The 18,791-nt window shown below is 43.9% G+C and overlaps 1 protein-coding gene across 1 annotated transcript in view; it reads left to right on the forward strand.

Annotated features, from left to right (window-relative positions):
- The window catches only part of SPTBN2 (spectrin beta, non-erythrocytic 2), a 1,201,559-nt gene that overhangs the window by 1,131,823 nt on the left and 50,945 nt on the right, over positions 1-18,791 (forward strand). Inside the window, exon 33 of the mRNA XM_030217767.1 lies at positions 17,656-17,873. Within this exon, the coding sequence (XP_030073627.1) occupies positions 17,656-17,873 (218 nt within the window). The remainder of the gene's footprint in view (positions 1-17,655; positions 17,874-18,791) is intronic.

Below are 18,791 nucleotides of genomic sequence, written 5' to 3' on the forward strand. Positions count from 1 at the left end.
GCAAATTTTTTCTTTGAGTAGAAACTTGTTTAAGTCTTGCAGATCGATAATTGGACATACTCCCGCCGCCTTTTTTGGTATGAGAAAATATCTGGAATAGAACCCTCAACCCCTGTCCAGCGAAAGAACTGGTTCTATTGCATTCTACTGCATGAGGGCTGAGAGCTCCACTCAAAGTAGTATCATTTGGAGGGAGTTGAGAGACTCTCTTGGTGGTCAGTCAGGAAGACTTCTTTCCCAATGCAGAGTGTAGCTGTGCTGAATGGAATGTAGCACCCAACTTTCGGAAGTTATAAGAGGCCACCTCTGTGGAAAGAGGATGAGTTTTCCTCCAACAATGCTCTCTAGGAAGGAGTCAAAAATTGGACTGTTGTTTAGACTGAGAGGGTGTCTAGGATTTTTGACCCCACTGCTGCCTTGGATGTGAGCGTTGAGGTATAGGCCTTTGAGGTGGAGGAGGAGTGGGAGTGTAACAACACTTAGATATATAGTAACTGGAGCATCAAACTCCTGCTGCAAATATTCTAGAAGAAGAAGACATAGCAGAAGTCTGTGGCCTTGATAGAGTTTTTATAGTATCTGTATGTTTTTTAATTAGGTTGGCCATTCCTTGAATTTGTCACCAAACAAGTTTTCTCCACAATAAGGGGCATCTGCCAGATGCTCCTGGACAGCAGATTCGAGGTCTGAGACCCTGTGCCAGGAGAGAAATTGCATTGCTACTGCTAAGGCAGAAATCCATGAAATTGCATCAAAGACTTGCTTGCTAGATATTTACAACAGTTGAAAAGTTTTCTGTGAAGTTTATGGAATTCCTCAGCTTTCTTGGGGGGCGGGGAAGGAATTCCACAAAAGATAGAGTATTCTGTATTACAGATTTTCAGTAAATTATGGAATAAAGTTGTAATCCAAAATGGATTAGTTAGCATTGAAACTTGGAAATGTTTTTCTGCCAAAAGAGTTCAATGTTCTAGCTTCTCTTCCTGGAGGAGCAGAGGCATGTGATCTTGCACTGTGAATGCATTTTAAAGCAGATTCTACAACTATGGAATGATGAGGCAACTGTGTTTTCTCAAACTCAGTGGATTTCTGTATCTATAAATTGTATCAATTTTCTTTGGGGCTACCTGACTGTCAGTGGAGTCTCCCAGCTTTTGAGTAGAGTATTTTTCATAATTGTATGAAGTAGAGAGTTGCACGGTGATAGAAATCTAACCTGTCCCCACCCGTCCCCGTGGGGAATCTAACCCATTCCTGTCCGACTCTGTGTGACTCTAACCCGTCTCTTCCACAAGTAATCTCCATCCCAGTTCCCAGCCCGCCCAGCCTTTGCCGTGCCCAAGTCACCTTGACCCCCCCCCCCCCCCCCCAAGAAAGCAGAGTCTAAAAGCAGTAAAAATTCTAGTAAAAGTAACATAAATTATTTTCTTCTGTACTCTGCTAAGACAGAAGATGTACAGATTAGCAGGACCCAAAGCAGTCCAAAACAAGTAAAGTCAGAAACAAAACAGTTTATACTTAATTGTTCAACCACCCTTAGGATTCATCTTTGGGTTTAAAAAGCAAAACCATGTGCATGTAAGGAATGGACAAATGAATTAAAGCACAGTTTAAAGCAAATGCCCTTAATATGTAATACTTGGTAGCAATAATGAAACAGTGATAGAATATTCACATAGCTAGCAGCCTGAGGCAACAGATTTATTTTCCACTGAACATAATTAACTTTGTATAAACTTGGCGGCTAATATTGTGCAGAACTGGACAATGTTGGCACATTTAGACTGATGCTGGACAGAACTTCTGCATGAAGGAAACCCTTCCCTCATTATTCAATACCTCTCTGTGAAATAGTAGTAATAAAAAAGGCAAGTGTATTTTTATAACATACCACTGCAACCCACAAAACAAAAGGAGCAAATTCCCACATGCTTTTTCTTTTAATGTATGCACAGGAAATAAAAAAAGAATTTAAAACCTCCCAGTTATCAACCTAATTAATGTTTAATGTGGGATATAAATGTACATAAGCATCGCCATGCCGGAACAGACCAAGGGTCCATCGAGCCCAGCACCCTGTCTCCGACAGCAGCCAAAAGAACAAACAATTTGTCCTGCCCATCCCAGAAATAGTGGATTATTCCCACATCCATTCAATAACATTCTATGGCCTTTTCATCCAGGAAGCCATCTAACCCTTTTTTAAAGTCCGCTAAGGGGCTCATTTTCAAAGCACTTAGACTTACAAACTTCCATAGGTTACTATGGAACTTTGTAAGTCTAAGTGCTTTGAAAATACACCCGTTAAAGTCAACTGCCTTAACCACTTTTCCCAGCAACGAATTCCAGAGTCTAACTACGCGTTGAGTGAAGAAAATTTTCCTCCGATTTGTTTTAAATTTACTACATTGCAGCTTCACCGCATGCCCCCTTGTCCTAGTATTTTTGGAAAGCGTGAGTCTGACGTCGGTATGGGGCAAAATGGTAGAGGCTATTATTAAGAATAAAATTACAGAGCACATACAAAAACATGGGCTGATGAGACAGTCAGCACGGATTTAGTGAAGGGAAGTCTTGCCTCACCAATGTACTGCATTTTTTGAGGGGGTGAACAAACATATGGACAACGGGGAGCCGGTGGATATTGTGTATCTGGATTTTCAGAAGGCGTTTGACAAAGTGCCTCATGAAAGACTCCAGAGGAAACTGGAGAGTTATGGGATCGGAGGTAGGGTATTACTATGGATTAAGAGCTGGTTGAAGGTTAGGAAGCAGAGAGTAGGATTGAATGGTCAGTATTCTCAATGAAGAAGGGTAGTTAGTGGAGTCCCTCAGGGGTCTTTGCTGGGACTGCTGCTTTTTAACATATTTATAAATGGCCTAGAAATGGGAGTAACTAGTGAGGTAATTAAATTCACAGATGACACAAAGTTACTCAGGGTTGTCAAGTCGCAGGAGGAGTATGAAAGATTACAGGAGGACCTCACGAAACTGGGGGATTGGGCATCCAAGTGGCAGATGAAGTTCAACGTTGACAAGTGCAAAGTGATGCATGTGGGTAAGAGGAACCCGAATTACAGCTATGTCATGCAAGGTTTCGCGTTAGGAGTCACAGACCAAGAAAGGGATCTGGGAGTCATCGTTGATAAGACGTTGAAAACTTCTGCTCAGTGTGCTGCGGCAGCTAAGAAAGCGCACAGAATGTTGAATATTATTAGGAAAGGGATGTAAAACAAACACGAGGATGTTATAATGCCGTTGTATCGCTCCATGGTGTGACCGCACCTCGAATATTGTGTCCAATTTTGGTCGCCGCATCTCAAAAAAGATATAAAAGAATTGGAGAAGGTGCAGGGAAGGGCGACGAAAATGATAAAAGGGATGGAACGACTTCCCTAGGAGGAAAGGCTAAGACGGTTAGGGCTCTTCAGCTTGGAGAAAAGGCGGCTGAGGGGTGGTATGATAGAAGTCTACAAGATAATGAGCGGAGTAGAGCGGACAGATGTGAAGTGTTTGTTTACACTTTCAAAAAATAATAGAATTAGGGGACACAAGATGAAGCTAGAATATGGTAGATTTTAAAACAAATAGGAGAAAGTTTTTCTTTACTCAGCGTGTAGTTCGACTCTGGAACTCGTTACCGGAGAATGTAGTGACAGCAGCTGGCATTACGGAGTTTAAGGGGGGTTTGGACAGATTCCTGAAGGAAAAGTCCATTGAACATCATTAAATATTTTTTTTTTGTGGGGGGGGGGGAGTGGTTTGCTGGGTTCTTGAAGCCTGGATTGGCCGCTGTCGGAGACAGGATGCTGGCCTTGATGGACCCTTGGTCTTTTCCCAGTATGGCGGTGCTTATGTGCTTATGGAAAGCGTAAACAGACGCTCCACATCGACCCGTTCCATTCCACTCATTATCTTATAGACCTCTATCATATCTCCCCTCAGCCACCTTTTCTCCAAGCTGAAGAGCCCCAGCCTCTTTAGCCTTTCCTCATAGAGAAGTCGTCCCATCCTCTGTATCATCTTTGTCGCCCTTCTCTGCACCTTTTCTAATTCCACTATATCTTTTTTGAGGTGCGGCGACAGAACTGAATGCAATACTCGAGGTGCAGTCGCACCATGGAGCGATACAACGGCAGAATAATATCCTCATTTTTGTTTTCCATCCCTTTTCTAATAATACCCAACATTCTATTTGCTTTCCCAGCCGCAGCAGCACATTGAGCAGAAGGTTTTAACGTATCATCAACGATGACACCTAGATCCCTTTCTCGGTCCGTGACTCCTAACGCTGAACCCTGCATGACATAGTTATAGTTTAGGTTCCTCTTTCCCACATGCATCACTTTGCACTTGTTCACATTAAACGTCATCTGCCATTTAGACGCCCAGTCTCGTAAGGTCCTCTTGTAATTTTTCACAATTTTCCCACGATTTGACTACTTTGAATAACTTTGTGTCATCAGCAAATTTGATTACCTCACTAGTTACCCCCATCTCTAGGTCATTTATGAATATGTTAAAAAGCAGAGGTCCCAGCACAGATACCTGATGGACCCCACTAACTACCCTTCTCCATTGTGAATATTGACCTTTTAACCCTACTCTCTGTTTCCTATCTTTCAACCAGTTTTTAATCCACAGTAAGACACTACCTCCAATCCCATGTCCCTCTAATTTCCTCTGTAGTCTTTCATGAGGGACTTCATCAAACGCCTTCTGAAAATCTAGATAAACAATATCAACCGGCTCATCTTTGTCCACATGTTTGTTTATCCCTTCAAAGAAATGCAGCAGATTGGTGAGGCAAGACTTCCTTTCACTAAATCCATGTTGACTTTGTCCCATTAGTCCATGCTTTTGAATGTGCTCTGTAATTTTGTTCTTGATAATAGTCTCTACCATTTTGCCTGGCACCGACATCAGACTCACCGGTCTATAATTTCCCAAATCTCCTCTGGAACCTTTTTTAAATATCGGCGTTACATTGGCCACCCTCCAATCTTCCAGTACCATGCTCGATCTTAAGGATAAATTACAAATCACTAACAGTAGCTCTGCCAGCTCATTTTTTAGTTCTATCACTACCCTGGGATGAATACCATCCAGTCCAGGAGATTTGCTACTCTTCAGTTTGCAGAACTGCTCCATTATGTCTTCCAGGTTTACAGATATTTCATTAAGTTTTTCCGACTCGTCAGCCTCAAATACCCTGTCCAGTACCAGTATCCCTCCCAAATCTTCCTCGGTGAAGACCGAGGCAAAGAACTTATTTAGTTTTTCTGCTATTTCTTTGTCTTCCTTGATCGCCCCTTTTACACCCTGGTCATCCACTGGCCAACCGATTCTTTTGCCGGCTTCCTGCTTTTAATGTATCTAAAAAAAATTTTACTATCAGTTTTCACCTCTAGCGCCTTTCTTATCAGCGCTTTGCATCTGACTTGACATTCCTTATGCCGCTTCTTATTTTCTACATTCAGTTCCTTCTTCCATTTTCTGAAGGATTCCTTTTTAGTTCCAATAGCCTCCTTTACCTCATTTTTTAACCATGCCGGCTGTCGTTTAGTTTTCCGCCCTCCTTTTCTGATACGTGGTTTATGTTTGGCCTGGGCCTCCAGGACGGTGTCTTTGAACAGCATCCACGCCTGTTGTAGGTTTCTAACCCTCTCAGTCGCTCCTCTAAGTTTTTTTTAAACCGTTCTTCTAATTTTATCATAGCTTCCTTTTTTAAAGTTAAACGTTAACATATTTGACTTCCTATGTCTAGCTTTTTGAAAGCAAATTTCAAAGGCGATCATGTTATGATCACTATTGTCAAGCAGCCCCTGGAACGTTACCTCTCGTACCAGATCATGCGCTCCACAAATGACTAAGTCTAGAATTTTTCCTTCTCTTGTCGGCTCCTGTACCAGCTGCTCCATAAAGCTGTCCTTTATTTCATCAAGAAAGTTTATCTCCCTAGCGTGCCCTGATGTTACATTAACCCAGACTATATGGGGGTAATTAAAATCACCAATTATTGCGTTGCCTACTTTATTAGTGTCACTAATTTCCTTTAACATGACTGCGTCCGTTTGGTCATCCTGGTCGGGCGGACGGTATTACACCCCTATCACCGTCCTTTTCCCCTTAACAATTGGAATTTCGATCCACAATTATTCCAAGGGGTCTTTTGTTTCCTGCAGAATTTTCAATCTATTTGATTCAAAGCTCTCGTTAATATACAGTGCTACTCCTCCCCCAATCTGGTCCACCCTATCACTACAATATAATTTGTACCTTGGTATGACAGTGTCCCACTGGTTATCCTCCTTCCACCAGGTCTCAGAGATGCCTATTATGTCCAATTCTTCTTTCAGCGCAATATATTCCAATTCTCCCACCTTATGTCTTAGGCTCCAAGTATTTGCATATAGACACTTCAAGCTAGGCTTGTTATTCCTTATTACAGCATGTTTATTACTTGACAGTACTAATTTGCTACCTTTTGTCCGGTTTTGGGTTTTTTTTATTTATGGGCATTGAATCCACTACAGTCTCTTTTTCATACTCACTGTCATTAAACCCTGTCTTCTCAGTTTGGGCGATACCTTTGCAAGATACTTTAGTCCGAACCATATGCTTTGTGCGACTGTCGGCCTCCTCCCCCCCCCCCCCCCCCCCCCCCCCCCCCCGTTCCTAGTTTAAAAGCTGCTCTATCTCTTTTTTAAATGTTGATGCCAGCAGCCCGGTCCCATCCCAGTTAAGGTGGAGCCCATCCTTTCGGAATAAGTTCCCCTTTCCCAGAATGTTGCCCAGTTCGTGACAAATTTAAAACCCTCTGAATGTTGAGCACCTGATTCTTATAACATGATATCTGTTATAGTGGCCCATTACCAGGACGTTACCAGGAGAAAAAAAAAATCTCTGCATGAATGTAACAGTGTTAAAGTGTTTCATCAGCTCGTAACCTGGAGGTCATCTTCGACTCCTACTTCTCCTTCTCTGCACATATTCAGCAGACTGCTAAAGCCTGTCGTTTCTTTCTCTATAATATCAGCAAAATTCACCCTTTCCTTTCTGAGCACACTACCAGAACCCTCATCCACACTCTTATCACCTCTCGCTTAGCCTATTGCAACTTGCTTCTCACAGGTCTCCTACTTAGCCATCTCTCTCCTCTTCAATTTGTTCAAAATTCTGCTGCACAACCAGTGCTTTTTTTGTAGAAAAAAAGGTGCCGGTACTCATTGTGGGCGGAGTCTCCACATATGACTCCACCCCTATTATATCCACACCCACATTTGCCACACCCCTTATACCAGCCATAGCACATATAAACAGACATCACTGAAAATATTATACTAGTATAGGAGAAAAAAATAACATGATTTTTTTTCATTATAAATAATTTCTGTAAGCTGTTACAGCTCCAGTATACCCAGTGCAAAATAAGACAGCAGATGTAAATTCTCAAATTGGACATATTCCAGACACTAAAATGAAAATAAAATGATTTTTTCTACCTTTGTTGTCTGGTGACTTTGTTTTTCTGATCTTGCTGGCTCAGTATCTGATTCTGCTGCTATGTGTCCTCTTAACTATTTCCATGGCTTCCTTTCCATTTATTTCTTTACTTTCCTCCTTTCTTCTTCATTTCTTGCCCTACATCTGTAAGTAAAAGCTAGGTCCTCCGCAGACTTGACTGTCCAGTGGATCCAGCTTCTGCCTATTTTCTACATCCATGTTCAGTTTTTCTTCTCTCTTCCTTTTCCCTCATCTCATCTCCTTCCTCACTCTTTCCTCGCCTCCATCCATGTCCAGCATTTCTTCTCTCTCCCTTCCCTCTCCTCCATCCACCCATGTCTAGCAGCCCTCCTCTCCCCTGCCCTCCATCCACCAATGTCCAGCAACCCCCCCATCCCCCCTGCCATCCACCCATGTCCAGCGACCCCCCCCCCCGTCCTCACTGCCATCCACCCATGTCCAGCGATTCTCTCTTCCCCCTGCCCCCCCCTGCCATCCACCCATGTCCAGCAACCCCCCTGTCCCCCCTGCCATCCACCCATGTCCAGCAATTCTCTCTTCCCCATGCCATCCACCCTTGTCCAGCGACCCTCCTGTCCCCCCTGCCATCCACCCATGTCCAGCGACCCCCCATCCTCCCTGCTATCCACCCATGTCCAGCGATTCTCTCTTCCCCCTGCCATCCACCCATGTCCAGCAACCCCCCTGTCCCCCCTGCCATCCACCCATGTCCAGCAATTCTCTCTTCCCCATGCCATCCACCCTTGTCCAGCAACCCTCCTGTCCCCCCTGCCCTCCCCTCCTCTGCCATCCACCCCCCTGTCCAGCAACCCCCCCGCCCCCCACCCATGTCCAGCGACCCCCCATCCCCTCTGCCATCCACCCATGTCCAGCGATTCTCTCTTCCCCCTGCCATCCACCCATGTCCAGCAACCCCCCTGTCCCCCCCCCTGCCATCCACTCATGTCCAGCAATTCTCTCTTCCCCCTGCCATCCACCCTTGTCCAGTGACCCTCCTGTCCCCCTGCCATCCACCCATGTCCAGCGACCCCCCCCCCCGTCCTCCCTGCCATCCACCCATGTCCAGCGATTCTCTCTTCCCCCTGCTATCCATCCATGTCCAGCGACCCTCCTGTCCCCCCTGCCCTCCCCTGCCATCCACCCATGTCCAGCGATTCTCCTCGTTTCCCTGCTCCCCCTCTGTCCAGCCACCCATACCCATCTGAGCCCCCCTCCCCCAATCTGAGCTCCCCTCCCCACCTGCCTATCAGCTGCGTGCCGACAACCCTCTTCTCCTGCCACCCGGCACCGTGACCCAGCCTTTAAAAAAATCTACGAAGCAGCGGAGCGGTGCCTCGCCTCGTGTCTGCCTGTAAAAGAAGAAAAATTGCCCTCTGATGTAACTTCCTATTTCCGCAAGGGTGGAACACAGTGAGGGAAGGCCGGCCGATGAGGTGATTTTTCTTCTTTTACAGGCAGACGCGAGGCACCACTCTGCCACTTCGTAGATTTTTTTAAATGCTGGGTCACGGTGTCAGGTGGCAGGAGAAGAGGGTGTTGTTGGCACGGAGCTGGTAGGCAGGTGGGGACTGGGTCGGGGAGGGGATCTACAAAAAAGGTGCCGGTACACCGTACCGGCGTGTACCGGCACAAAAAAAGCACTGTACACGACTAATATTCCGCTAGTGTCGTTATGCTCATATTAGCCCTCTCCTCAAGTCACTTCACTGGCTTCCTATCTGTTTCCGCATGCAGTTCAAACTCCTTTTATTGACCTATAAGTGCATTCACTCTGCAGCTCCTCAGTACATCTCCACTCTCATCTCTCCCTACACTCCTCCCCGGGAACTCCATTCACTGGGTAAATCTCTCTTATCTGCACCCTTCTCCTCCACCGCTAACTCCAGACTCCATTCCTTTTATCTTGCTGCACCATATTTTTATTTTTGTTACATTTGTACCCCGCGCTTTCCCACTCATGGCAGGCTCAATGCGGCTTACATGGGGCAATGGAGGGTTAAGTGACTTGCCCAGAGTCACAAGGAGCTGCCTTTGCCTGAAGTGGGAATCAAACTCAGTTCCCCAGGACCAAAGTCCACCACCCTAACCACTAGGCCACTAGACTTCCTGAGCCGGTACGTCAAGCTCCATCTCTGGCCGTCTTCAAATCTAAGCTAAAAGCCCACCTTTTTTATGCTGCTTTTAACTCCTAACCCTTATTCACTTGTTCAGAACCCTTATTTTATCATCCTCACTTTAACATTCCCTTATCTCTTGTTTGTCCTGTTTGTCTATCCTAATTAGATTGTAAGCTCTGTCGAGCAGGGACTGTCTCTTCATGTTCACGTGTACAGCGCTGCGTACGTCTAGTAGCACTTTAGAAATGATAAGTTGTAATAGTAGTAGTGTCCCGTTAAACAGCTCCTCCAAATGACACACTGATTACAATTTATAAGCAAATTGTACTCTACCTATGAAAAGTTATTCCGTTATTATACGTATTTCCTCTGTGTATGCTACACATTCTGTATGTTTGAAACATAAGTGAGATTAAATAAAAATGCTACCAACAATAAAGAACAACGTGGATGCAGCAGCTCATAGGTTTGTTTGCTTTGTTTTGAGTGTATGGCAATGACGGCTATGCAAGGAAGGGGACTTGCTTCAGGGCAGGAAAGGTCCCCATGCTTTCCTGCCCGCTGCCACTGATCCTTTCGCCGCCACCACTTGTTTAAAATGGCCACCGAGACTTCAAGTGGCAGCTCTCTAGTATGAAGTGGAACTGTGATTCCTTCTCTGGGAGGAGAGTCATAATCCAGAATCTCAAATAGGTCTGAACAAGGTTCTTCCCCTGTCTCTAATTTGAAAGGTATGGCTTGATCCATTTCACAGACAAAGCCAAGAAAGAATATACTTTCTGGAGAAGGCCTACATCTCTCAGGTGTTGAAGAAGGATCAGATGGAATGCCATAGAACCTCTCAGCTTAGAGGTCCTGTGGGTCCTGACTCGTCTCCCAGAAGAGATCTGAGTTTAAAGTGCTGTTCATGGGAAGTATGTGGAAGAGAGTGTCGACTAGAGAGTTGGCTTTGTGTCGAGGCAGATGAGTCTCTAAAGTCGGAGAAAGTTCCTCTGCCAATGTCAACGCATGGGTCGGTTGGGTTTGTGCTGCCCTGGACAGTCAACGCTCAGCCGGCGTGGGGACCTCTTCCGTGACTGTCTCTCCAATGTATTGACGGACTGAGCTGAGGCTGGTGCAAGCACCTTGTAAGCCTGTATAGACTGCAAATGCAGTAGCCCTGAAAGCTCCACTTTGAGCATAGTTCAGGCAAGAAGAGAACAGGCAAGAGGACGACTCACTAAAGCTCCATGCCCGAGAATAAATGTTGGGGTGCAGCATATTGATGACTACCAAGAAATTCTCCCATCCACATGACCACCACTTATCCGATCACTCCCTCGCCTACACGACATAACTGTTTCCCCCCAGATTTTCACCTCTAACAACCTTCACAGCCCTCAGAATTACAGAATTTGAACAACCAAATGGACGGAAAGAGGCGGACGCGAGGAGTGGGAGGAAGAAGCGGGCGCCAGAGTCGGTCATTGAGGAGTGTGAACAGTGTCCAGAACTACAGAGCACCGCGACCAGAACATCACTCCCTAACATCTGACTGTGAATAGCCTATCTATCCCAAACTGACACCAAAATGAACACAATCAAAATACTCCTAGTTATCTACTCCCTTTCATTGACTCACCTAACACTATCTATCCCACTCACAGAAAATAATATCATACCTATCCTACAAAATCACCAAAGACTTATCAAACACTCCACACTTTACCAAACTGACACCCACCAATTTAAAGGAAGCCTATCTAAACATGGACAATACCAACAAAACAGAAGGAAAAATCATAATAAACACACACCATTCAAGGAACGACAACTAACAAAAATCAAACCCAGCAGCCCCATACCAAAATATCTAAGTGGGCTACATTAATGCTAAGTCCGTAGTCAACAAAACAATAACAATATCAGACTGGATCACCTCAGAAAATCTTGATCTTATCTTCATCAATGAAACATAGATCCACGATCAAAAGGACCCCATAATCCTTGAACTATGCCCTCCAGGTTACAAAATCACTCACTGGACCAGATCGGGAAAGAGAGGTGGAGGCTTAGCACTAATCTACCGAACCCAATTCACCATCAAAACTATTGCCCAATCCATAACACCCCCACTAGAGATTGCCTCATTCAGAATCCATAACAAATCCCTGTTGGATCATCTGAACTGTGTCCTGTTTTACAGATCGCCCGGTAACTAGAGCGAAAGCCAGCCTATCTTCACGGACTTCATCTCAAACACCTGTGTAAACAACTCCAATACACTAATACTAGGTGACATAAACCTTCACCTAGAAGACCCCGGCTCCACCAACACACGTGAATGCAAAGATTTCCTATCCTGGGATCTAAAATGGCCTCACATGCAAGCTACCCACACCAAGGGACACACATTGGATCTCTTATCACACAAACTGTCCACGGATCGTAACCTATTAATAACCGACATCAAATGGACAGAAACACCTTGGACTGACCACTACAAACTGAATCTATCCCTAGACTGGCGAAAGAAGGGATTAAACCGCACACCAGAACATTCAACTTACACTATGAGAGGGCAAATAGACCCAAAAATATTCTGGCACCTGATATACGACAACAACTGGACAACACGAATGGATTCCATACATTACCTCAAACACTGGGAGGATAGATGCAGAAGAGTACTAAACAAAATAGCACCCTTAAAGACAAGAATCTCAAGAAGACAAAACCTGATACCATGGTTCAATGATGAATTAAAAAAACTCAAAACACAAACCAGGAAACTTTGAACATGCATGGAAAAAAACAAAAGATGAACATACACTCAATGCATGGAAACAAATACACAGAAAATACAAATATGCAATAAGACAAACCAAAAGATCATACTACAAAACTAAAATAGGACCGGACTACAAAGATATGAAGAAACTATTCCAAATCGTAAATAAGTTACTAGACACCACCCCTATCACCACAACCAACACAGACATCCCACCCGCAGACAAACTTGCTAGTTACTTCAACGAAAAAATAATAAAATTATGCAGCACACTTCCTCAGCATAACACCGACATCGAAAACTTCATCAACGACCTGGATCTAACCCTTGGTGGATACCCAGCTGACTGTATCTGGACAACATTTACCCTCCTTACCATTGAATCAGTTACACAAGCGACTCATAGGTTCGCCAATACCCACTGCAAACTGGATATATGTCCCAGTCATCTACTTAAATCCACACCCAGTCGCTTCATAGCAGACCTCACATCCCACTTTAACTTCATGCTACAACAAGGTCTCTTCCCCAAGGAATATGGTAACATCCTACTCACCCCAATACCAAAAGACACTAAGAAAAACACAAACGACCTCACCAATTACTGCCCAGTGGCATCTATCCCACTAGTAGTCAAACTGACGGAAAGTTTGGTGACCAAACAGCTCGCGGAATACACGGACAAGTTCTCAATACTACACGACTCACAATCAGGATTCCGCCCCCACCACAGTACTGAAACTGTCCTAGTCACTCTCCTGGTGAAATTCAAACAGGTAAAAGCATACTTCTCCAATTCGACATGTTGAGCGCATTCGACATGGTAAACCACAACATACTACTGAGACTCCTTGGCCACTTTGGAATCGATGGAAACGTACTTAATTGGATTAAGGGTTTTCTAATCACCAGAAGATACCAAGTAAAATCAAATTCAAACATATCACCACTGTGGAAAGCAGCCTGTGGAGTACCCCAAGGATCACCACTATCACCAGTACTCTTCAACATAATGATGATTCCGCTGGCAAAGTCCCTATCCAATCAAGGACTTAACCCGTACATCTACGCAGATGACGTAACAATCTACATTCCCTTCAGACATGACCTAACAGAAATAACCAAAGAGATCAATGACAACCTGAACATCATGGACTCTTGGGCAAACTCATTCCAACTGAAACTGAACACTGAAAAAACACACTGCCTCATCGTCTCATCCCAATATAACAAGTATAAACCCACAACCATAAACTCTCCAGGCCATACCCTCCCTATCTCAGACAGCCTAAAAATACTCAGAGTCACAATCGACCGCAACCTTACCCTTGAGAGCCAAGTAAACTCCGTGATAAAGAAAATGTTCTACGCAGTGTGGAAACTCAAACGATTAAAGCCTTTCTTCTCGAGAGCAATTTTTCGAAACCTAATACAATCAATGGTCTTAAGCCATGTAGGTTACTGCAACAGAACCTACACGGGATGCAAAGAACAACTCACAAAAATACTCTAGACCGCCCAAAACACAGCAGCCAGGCTAATATTTGGTAAAACACGATTCGAAAGTGCCAAACCCCTTCGAGAAAAACTGCACTGGCTCCCAATCAAAGAAAGGATCATCTTCAAAATCTGCACCCTGACCCACAAAATTATCTACGGCATAGTCCCAGCATACATGGCAGACCTCATAGATCTACCAGCCAGAAACAGAATCGGATTATCACGATCATATCTAAACCTACATTACCCAAATTGCAAAGGACTTAAATACAAAACAACTTACGCATCCTGCTTCTCCTACATAAGCGCACAACTATGGAATGGACTCCCAAAAGCTGTGAAAACAATCCATGAACATCAGGAAATCACTAAAAACCAACCTCTTCAAAAAGGCTTACCCCACCAATCCACCGTAAATCACCATACCCAGCAACACTGCATAACCAATGATCATACGAGACAATAAACAATTTACATTCCCTTTGACCCTCATGGTGCCTGACACACACCTACCTCATCAGACCACAATATAACCTTGTATCTGTTATCAACCGACTTGGCGAACGCTATTACGGTACTATGTAAGCCACATTGAGCCTGCAAATAGGTGGGAAAATGTGGGGTACAAATGCAACAAATTTCATTCATGTAGAGTAGGTGTCGGTACCGGCTGAGAAAGCAGTGTGGACGTAGACTAAGTATTAGCCCTTGGAGGCATAGGAGATCTCAAAGACTTCAAAGGCTCTCTATAAGAAATAAGTTGGAGAGGAGGAGAGCAGTCACTGTGGCATGGACGCTTCCCATGCATTGAGAATGTTGATGCCGTGGAGGTGTTGGCAGAGTGCCTGGAGGAAAAACGATGGCAATGCTTCTTACATTTTTTATGCTGCAGGTCCTTCGATGTGTGCAGCACTGATGAAGAGGACGTAGACTTGTTAAACTGTCACGGTACCGAATCTTTTGGACTCTCAATATTGTGTCAGTTCACCGATGTTGATACTGATGCCAATGCAGGTTCCGCATCGAGTGGCGAATCCCCTGCCATGCTCGATGCGGATGCCGATGTTGATGTGGAACCAAAACGTTTTTCACACTGGACTCTACAGGCTTTAAGAACTGAAAACACCAGTTATGGGGGTCTGTGTGTGAAATAGTCCTATTGCATTGAGTACACTTTTTAAAGTCACTCAACACCCTCGTTGACATGGAGGGAAAAACGGCCAACACAAGTCAAAAGGCTAGATGGCCTGCGGAGCTCGAGTAGTTGCATACCCAAAAATGGTTGATGTTTTCCAGGCAAAAGATGGGCTCAGAGGCCTCAAAGGCCCAAAATTGAAAAAAGTGAAAAATAATGGAAAAATGACTAAACTTAATAAATTAACATTGAAAAAAAAAAAGAGTATAAAGAAAAAATATCCCGAAAAAGGGAAAGTACCAAAAAGACAAAAACTTGACACACTGAGGAAAGATTGAAAAAACAACCTCTTTGCTCCATGGAAAATGATAGACTGCTGGTCCCATGCTCTAGCGTTGGGTGGAAAGGCACCTGTGCATACACAGTTGGGACACTGCCTCAAAGATTTAAAATGACAATGCACTTTGCAGTGTCCACACCAGGCTCTGTGGATGATATCACTCATATGTGAGAATATTATGCTTGCTTGCCTCGGAGAACTGCGAGCATATAAATGCAGCAAGGGTGTACTTAACTTACTATATTCTGTAAGTTGTGCACATAACTGGCAACACCACCCATTTCCCTCCCATTCTCTGTCCATGTGAGTGCCCCCTTGGATTATGCACTATGTCACTTATGCATGCCCTTGCAGAATAGTGCTTGGTTGCATTGCTGTAACTTACACACATAAGTGTAGAGTTACTCATGAAAACACCGGTATTCTTTACATTTTAACATAGAACACCTCACTAAATAGGAGCCTTGGAAACAAAGTAAATGATGACAGATAAAAACAAGTTGGTCCATTTAGTCTGCTCAGTCCACATTTCTCCTCTCTAGTTCTCTATCACTTTGGTTAGATGAGCATTTAAATAGCAGCTCTCCCCCCTCCCCTCCCCTCCCCTCCCCTCCCCCCATTCCCACCCCAATGTATTTTACTCAGTCTCTCAACTCCATGTACCGTATTTATAAAATTTACCCAAATAGCCTGCATCTCTCACAGGTTCAGCATTTTCTGGTTATCTCCTCTGTGTCCATGAGGGCTGTGTTATCAAATGTACGGTGGTGTGTGATACTGCAGCCAGAATGTCTTAATCCAGTGTCAGTGCATGTGTGCTATCATTTTAGACATGCATCAAAACATGGCTGGTACCACAAGTGTGAGGCTGCGTAAAATGCATTAAAAATAATTGAATGCTTTTTTTCAAACTGAGAATTAGCCTGCTTTGATTGGGTTATGGATAGGGTTACCATGTGCCCTCTTTTAAGAGGATATGTCCTCCAGGATTTTTAATTTTTAGGAAAATGCCCCCTTTTCCTTTTTTATGCCTACCCACATAATGAGACAAACCATCTTTGGCCTATTAATCCGTCTGAACACATGGGAGTGCAAAAGACAGAGAAGGGCATTGCTGAGCTCCACTCTGTTTCCCTGCTGGTTGAATCTGTCAAACGAATTTTGTTTGTGTAGCACAACTTTAAGCATATGTCATGCAGCAATATCTCAGAAGCCAGCCAGAGTTGTTGAGGTATATTCGCTCCTGTGATAAATATGCTTGGGTTCAGACTCAAACTCAAATCCAGAAGTTCTTGAAAAGTAGATTGGCTACTGCTGTACTGTAAGTCAGTCAGTCACTGTTTGATGTGTGTTCATTAACTAAAGGTTACAATTATATATTTCTTTTGTCAACTACCAAGATTTGCTTATTTCCGATCTGACGAAGAAGGGCAACCTTCGAAAGCTAATCAAGAAATGTACTAAGTTATGTCCAATAAAAAAGGTATCATCTTATTTTCTTTTTCATGTTTTATTTTATTTCTACTGATTACCTTTAAAAGTGGACTAACACGGCAGGGGCGTAGCCAGACACCCAATTTTGGGTGGGCCTGGGCCCAAGATCTGTGGGCAGAAGTACTCCGCAAGTGATTTGGTCTCTCCCTCTCTCAACTGCATGCCATATGGTCCTTCAAACATCAGCCCCTCCCCTGCATACCTTTTAAATAGCAGATTTTCACCGACAGCGAGCAGCAACTAATACACACTGCTCATGCTGGCCTCACAGCCTTCCCTCTGATGATGTAACTTCCTGTTTCCGCATAGGCAGGAATACATCAGCGGGAAGGCTGTGGGGCTGGTGCGAGCAGTATGTATCAGTCGCTGCTCACTGCAGGCATCTGGTATTTACAAGGTATGAAGGAGGGACAGTTGTTGGGAGTTTTCGGCTGGTGGGGCTTGGGGAATCCCTGCCAGTCACATCATAGATATGCTGCTACTGGGTGGGCCTGGGCCCACCCAAGCCCACCCTTGGCTACGCCACTGTAACACGGCTACCACATCTCTCTACTCATATTTCTTTTGCAAATGTAGCAACCATTTTTATTTTTTCTGTCCTCTTTTTTGTCTCCACAAATATGGTAACCCTGGTTAGGGATCAGATGAGATGCTGTCATGCCAGCAAACAGATCTAACTGTTATATTTGCAGTGGGGGTGGGGGAGTTGGTTATATTTGCTTTGATGAAAGAAGACCCCATGCCATTCCCTCTTTGACTTTCCTGATCTTAGGCCTTCAGTAGCTCTGAGGCCACAAATGAAAGCAGCAGAACCAAAGCACCACCAAGAAAGAGTGTACAGGACACAGAGCCCTCCCTTCTGGTCCGAGCCAAGTCAGATCCTCCTCATGCCGCCACACTGCCCCAGAAGTCTCCCGAGCCAGAGCAGATGGAGGGGATGCTACACCGAAAGCAGGAGATGGAGTCCTATAACAAGAAATCTGTAAACAGGTATTCTGACTGTGTGTCCCTGTAAAACTGTGTGCATGTGTTCAAAAGTGTGTTTCTTGGTATGTATGTGTTTATATGCATTATGGAATTCATTATATAAAGCATTTTCCATGCACAAAGCATATTATACATGTGGAAAATGTCTATTATAAATTGCATGAAGGTATACTTGTGTAAAATGTAGGCAGCTTCAAGAAAGTAGATGCACACATTTATACCTGTTCCAAAGTAGGTGTAATTGTATGGGTGTGTATGCCAGAAAAAATATATGCACATCTACAGTATGCATATTTATAAAATATGTGCATATATGCTAATCACACCCCTGAGACTATCTATATTTATATTGTATAAAAGTAAGTACTATGCTTCTGTGTGCCTACTTTTTACACGCATGTGTACTCAGGCAATTTTATAAGAACCCACTTAGGCATATAAAGTTCATTTTACAAAGTTTTTTTTTCTATGTATAAAGCCTGTTTTACAAGAGTTTTATAAAGCTGGGTGACCATGTCCACCAACAAGAGTATATATATAAAAAGTGTGGATCTGCTTTTACACAATCAGTTTGTTGACTTTCCTGAGGGCTTATTTTGGACAGAATTTAAGTGAACTTGTGATCACATGCATATTTTATAAAATAATCAATCAAATTCAAAAGACCCTTGTCTTATAGTGTGGGGATTACCTTAATCAACAGTTCAAAACATATCCCAAACACTCTTCAATTTCAAGTAATTATAATTCATGCCTATCACAGCGATCTTTAACCTTACTAGTAGTTGCACATTTTCCTTAAATGGGGATCCTCAGATTATTTCACCAACTCCACCATGTGGGGACAGCCCCAATCTCGTAGTGGTGACACCCACTTCTTCATTGATCAACCCGTTTTTTTGAAGTTTTTGCTTTCTTTTT

The sequence above is a fragment of the Microcaecilia unicolor genome, chromosome 11, assembly GCF_901765095.1.
Source record: "Microcaecilia unicolor chromosome 11, aMicUni1.1, whole genome shotgun sequence".
NCBI lineage: Eukaryota > Metazoa > Chordata > Amphibia > Gymnophiona > Siphonopidae > Microcaecilia > Microcaecilia unicolor.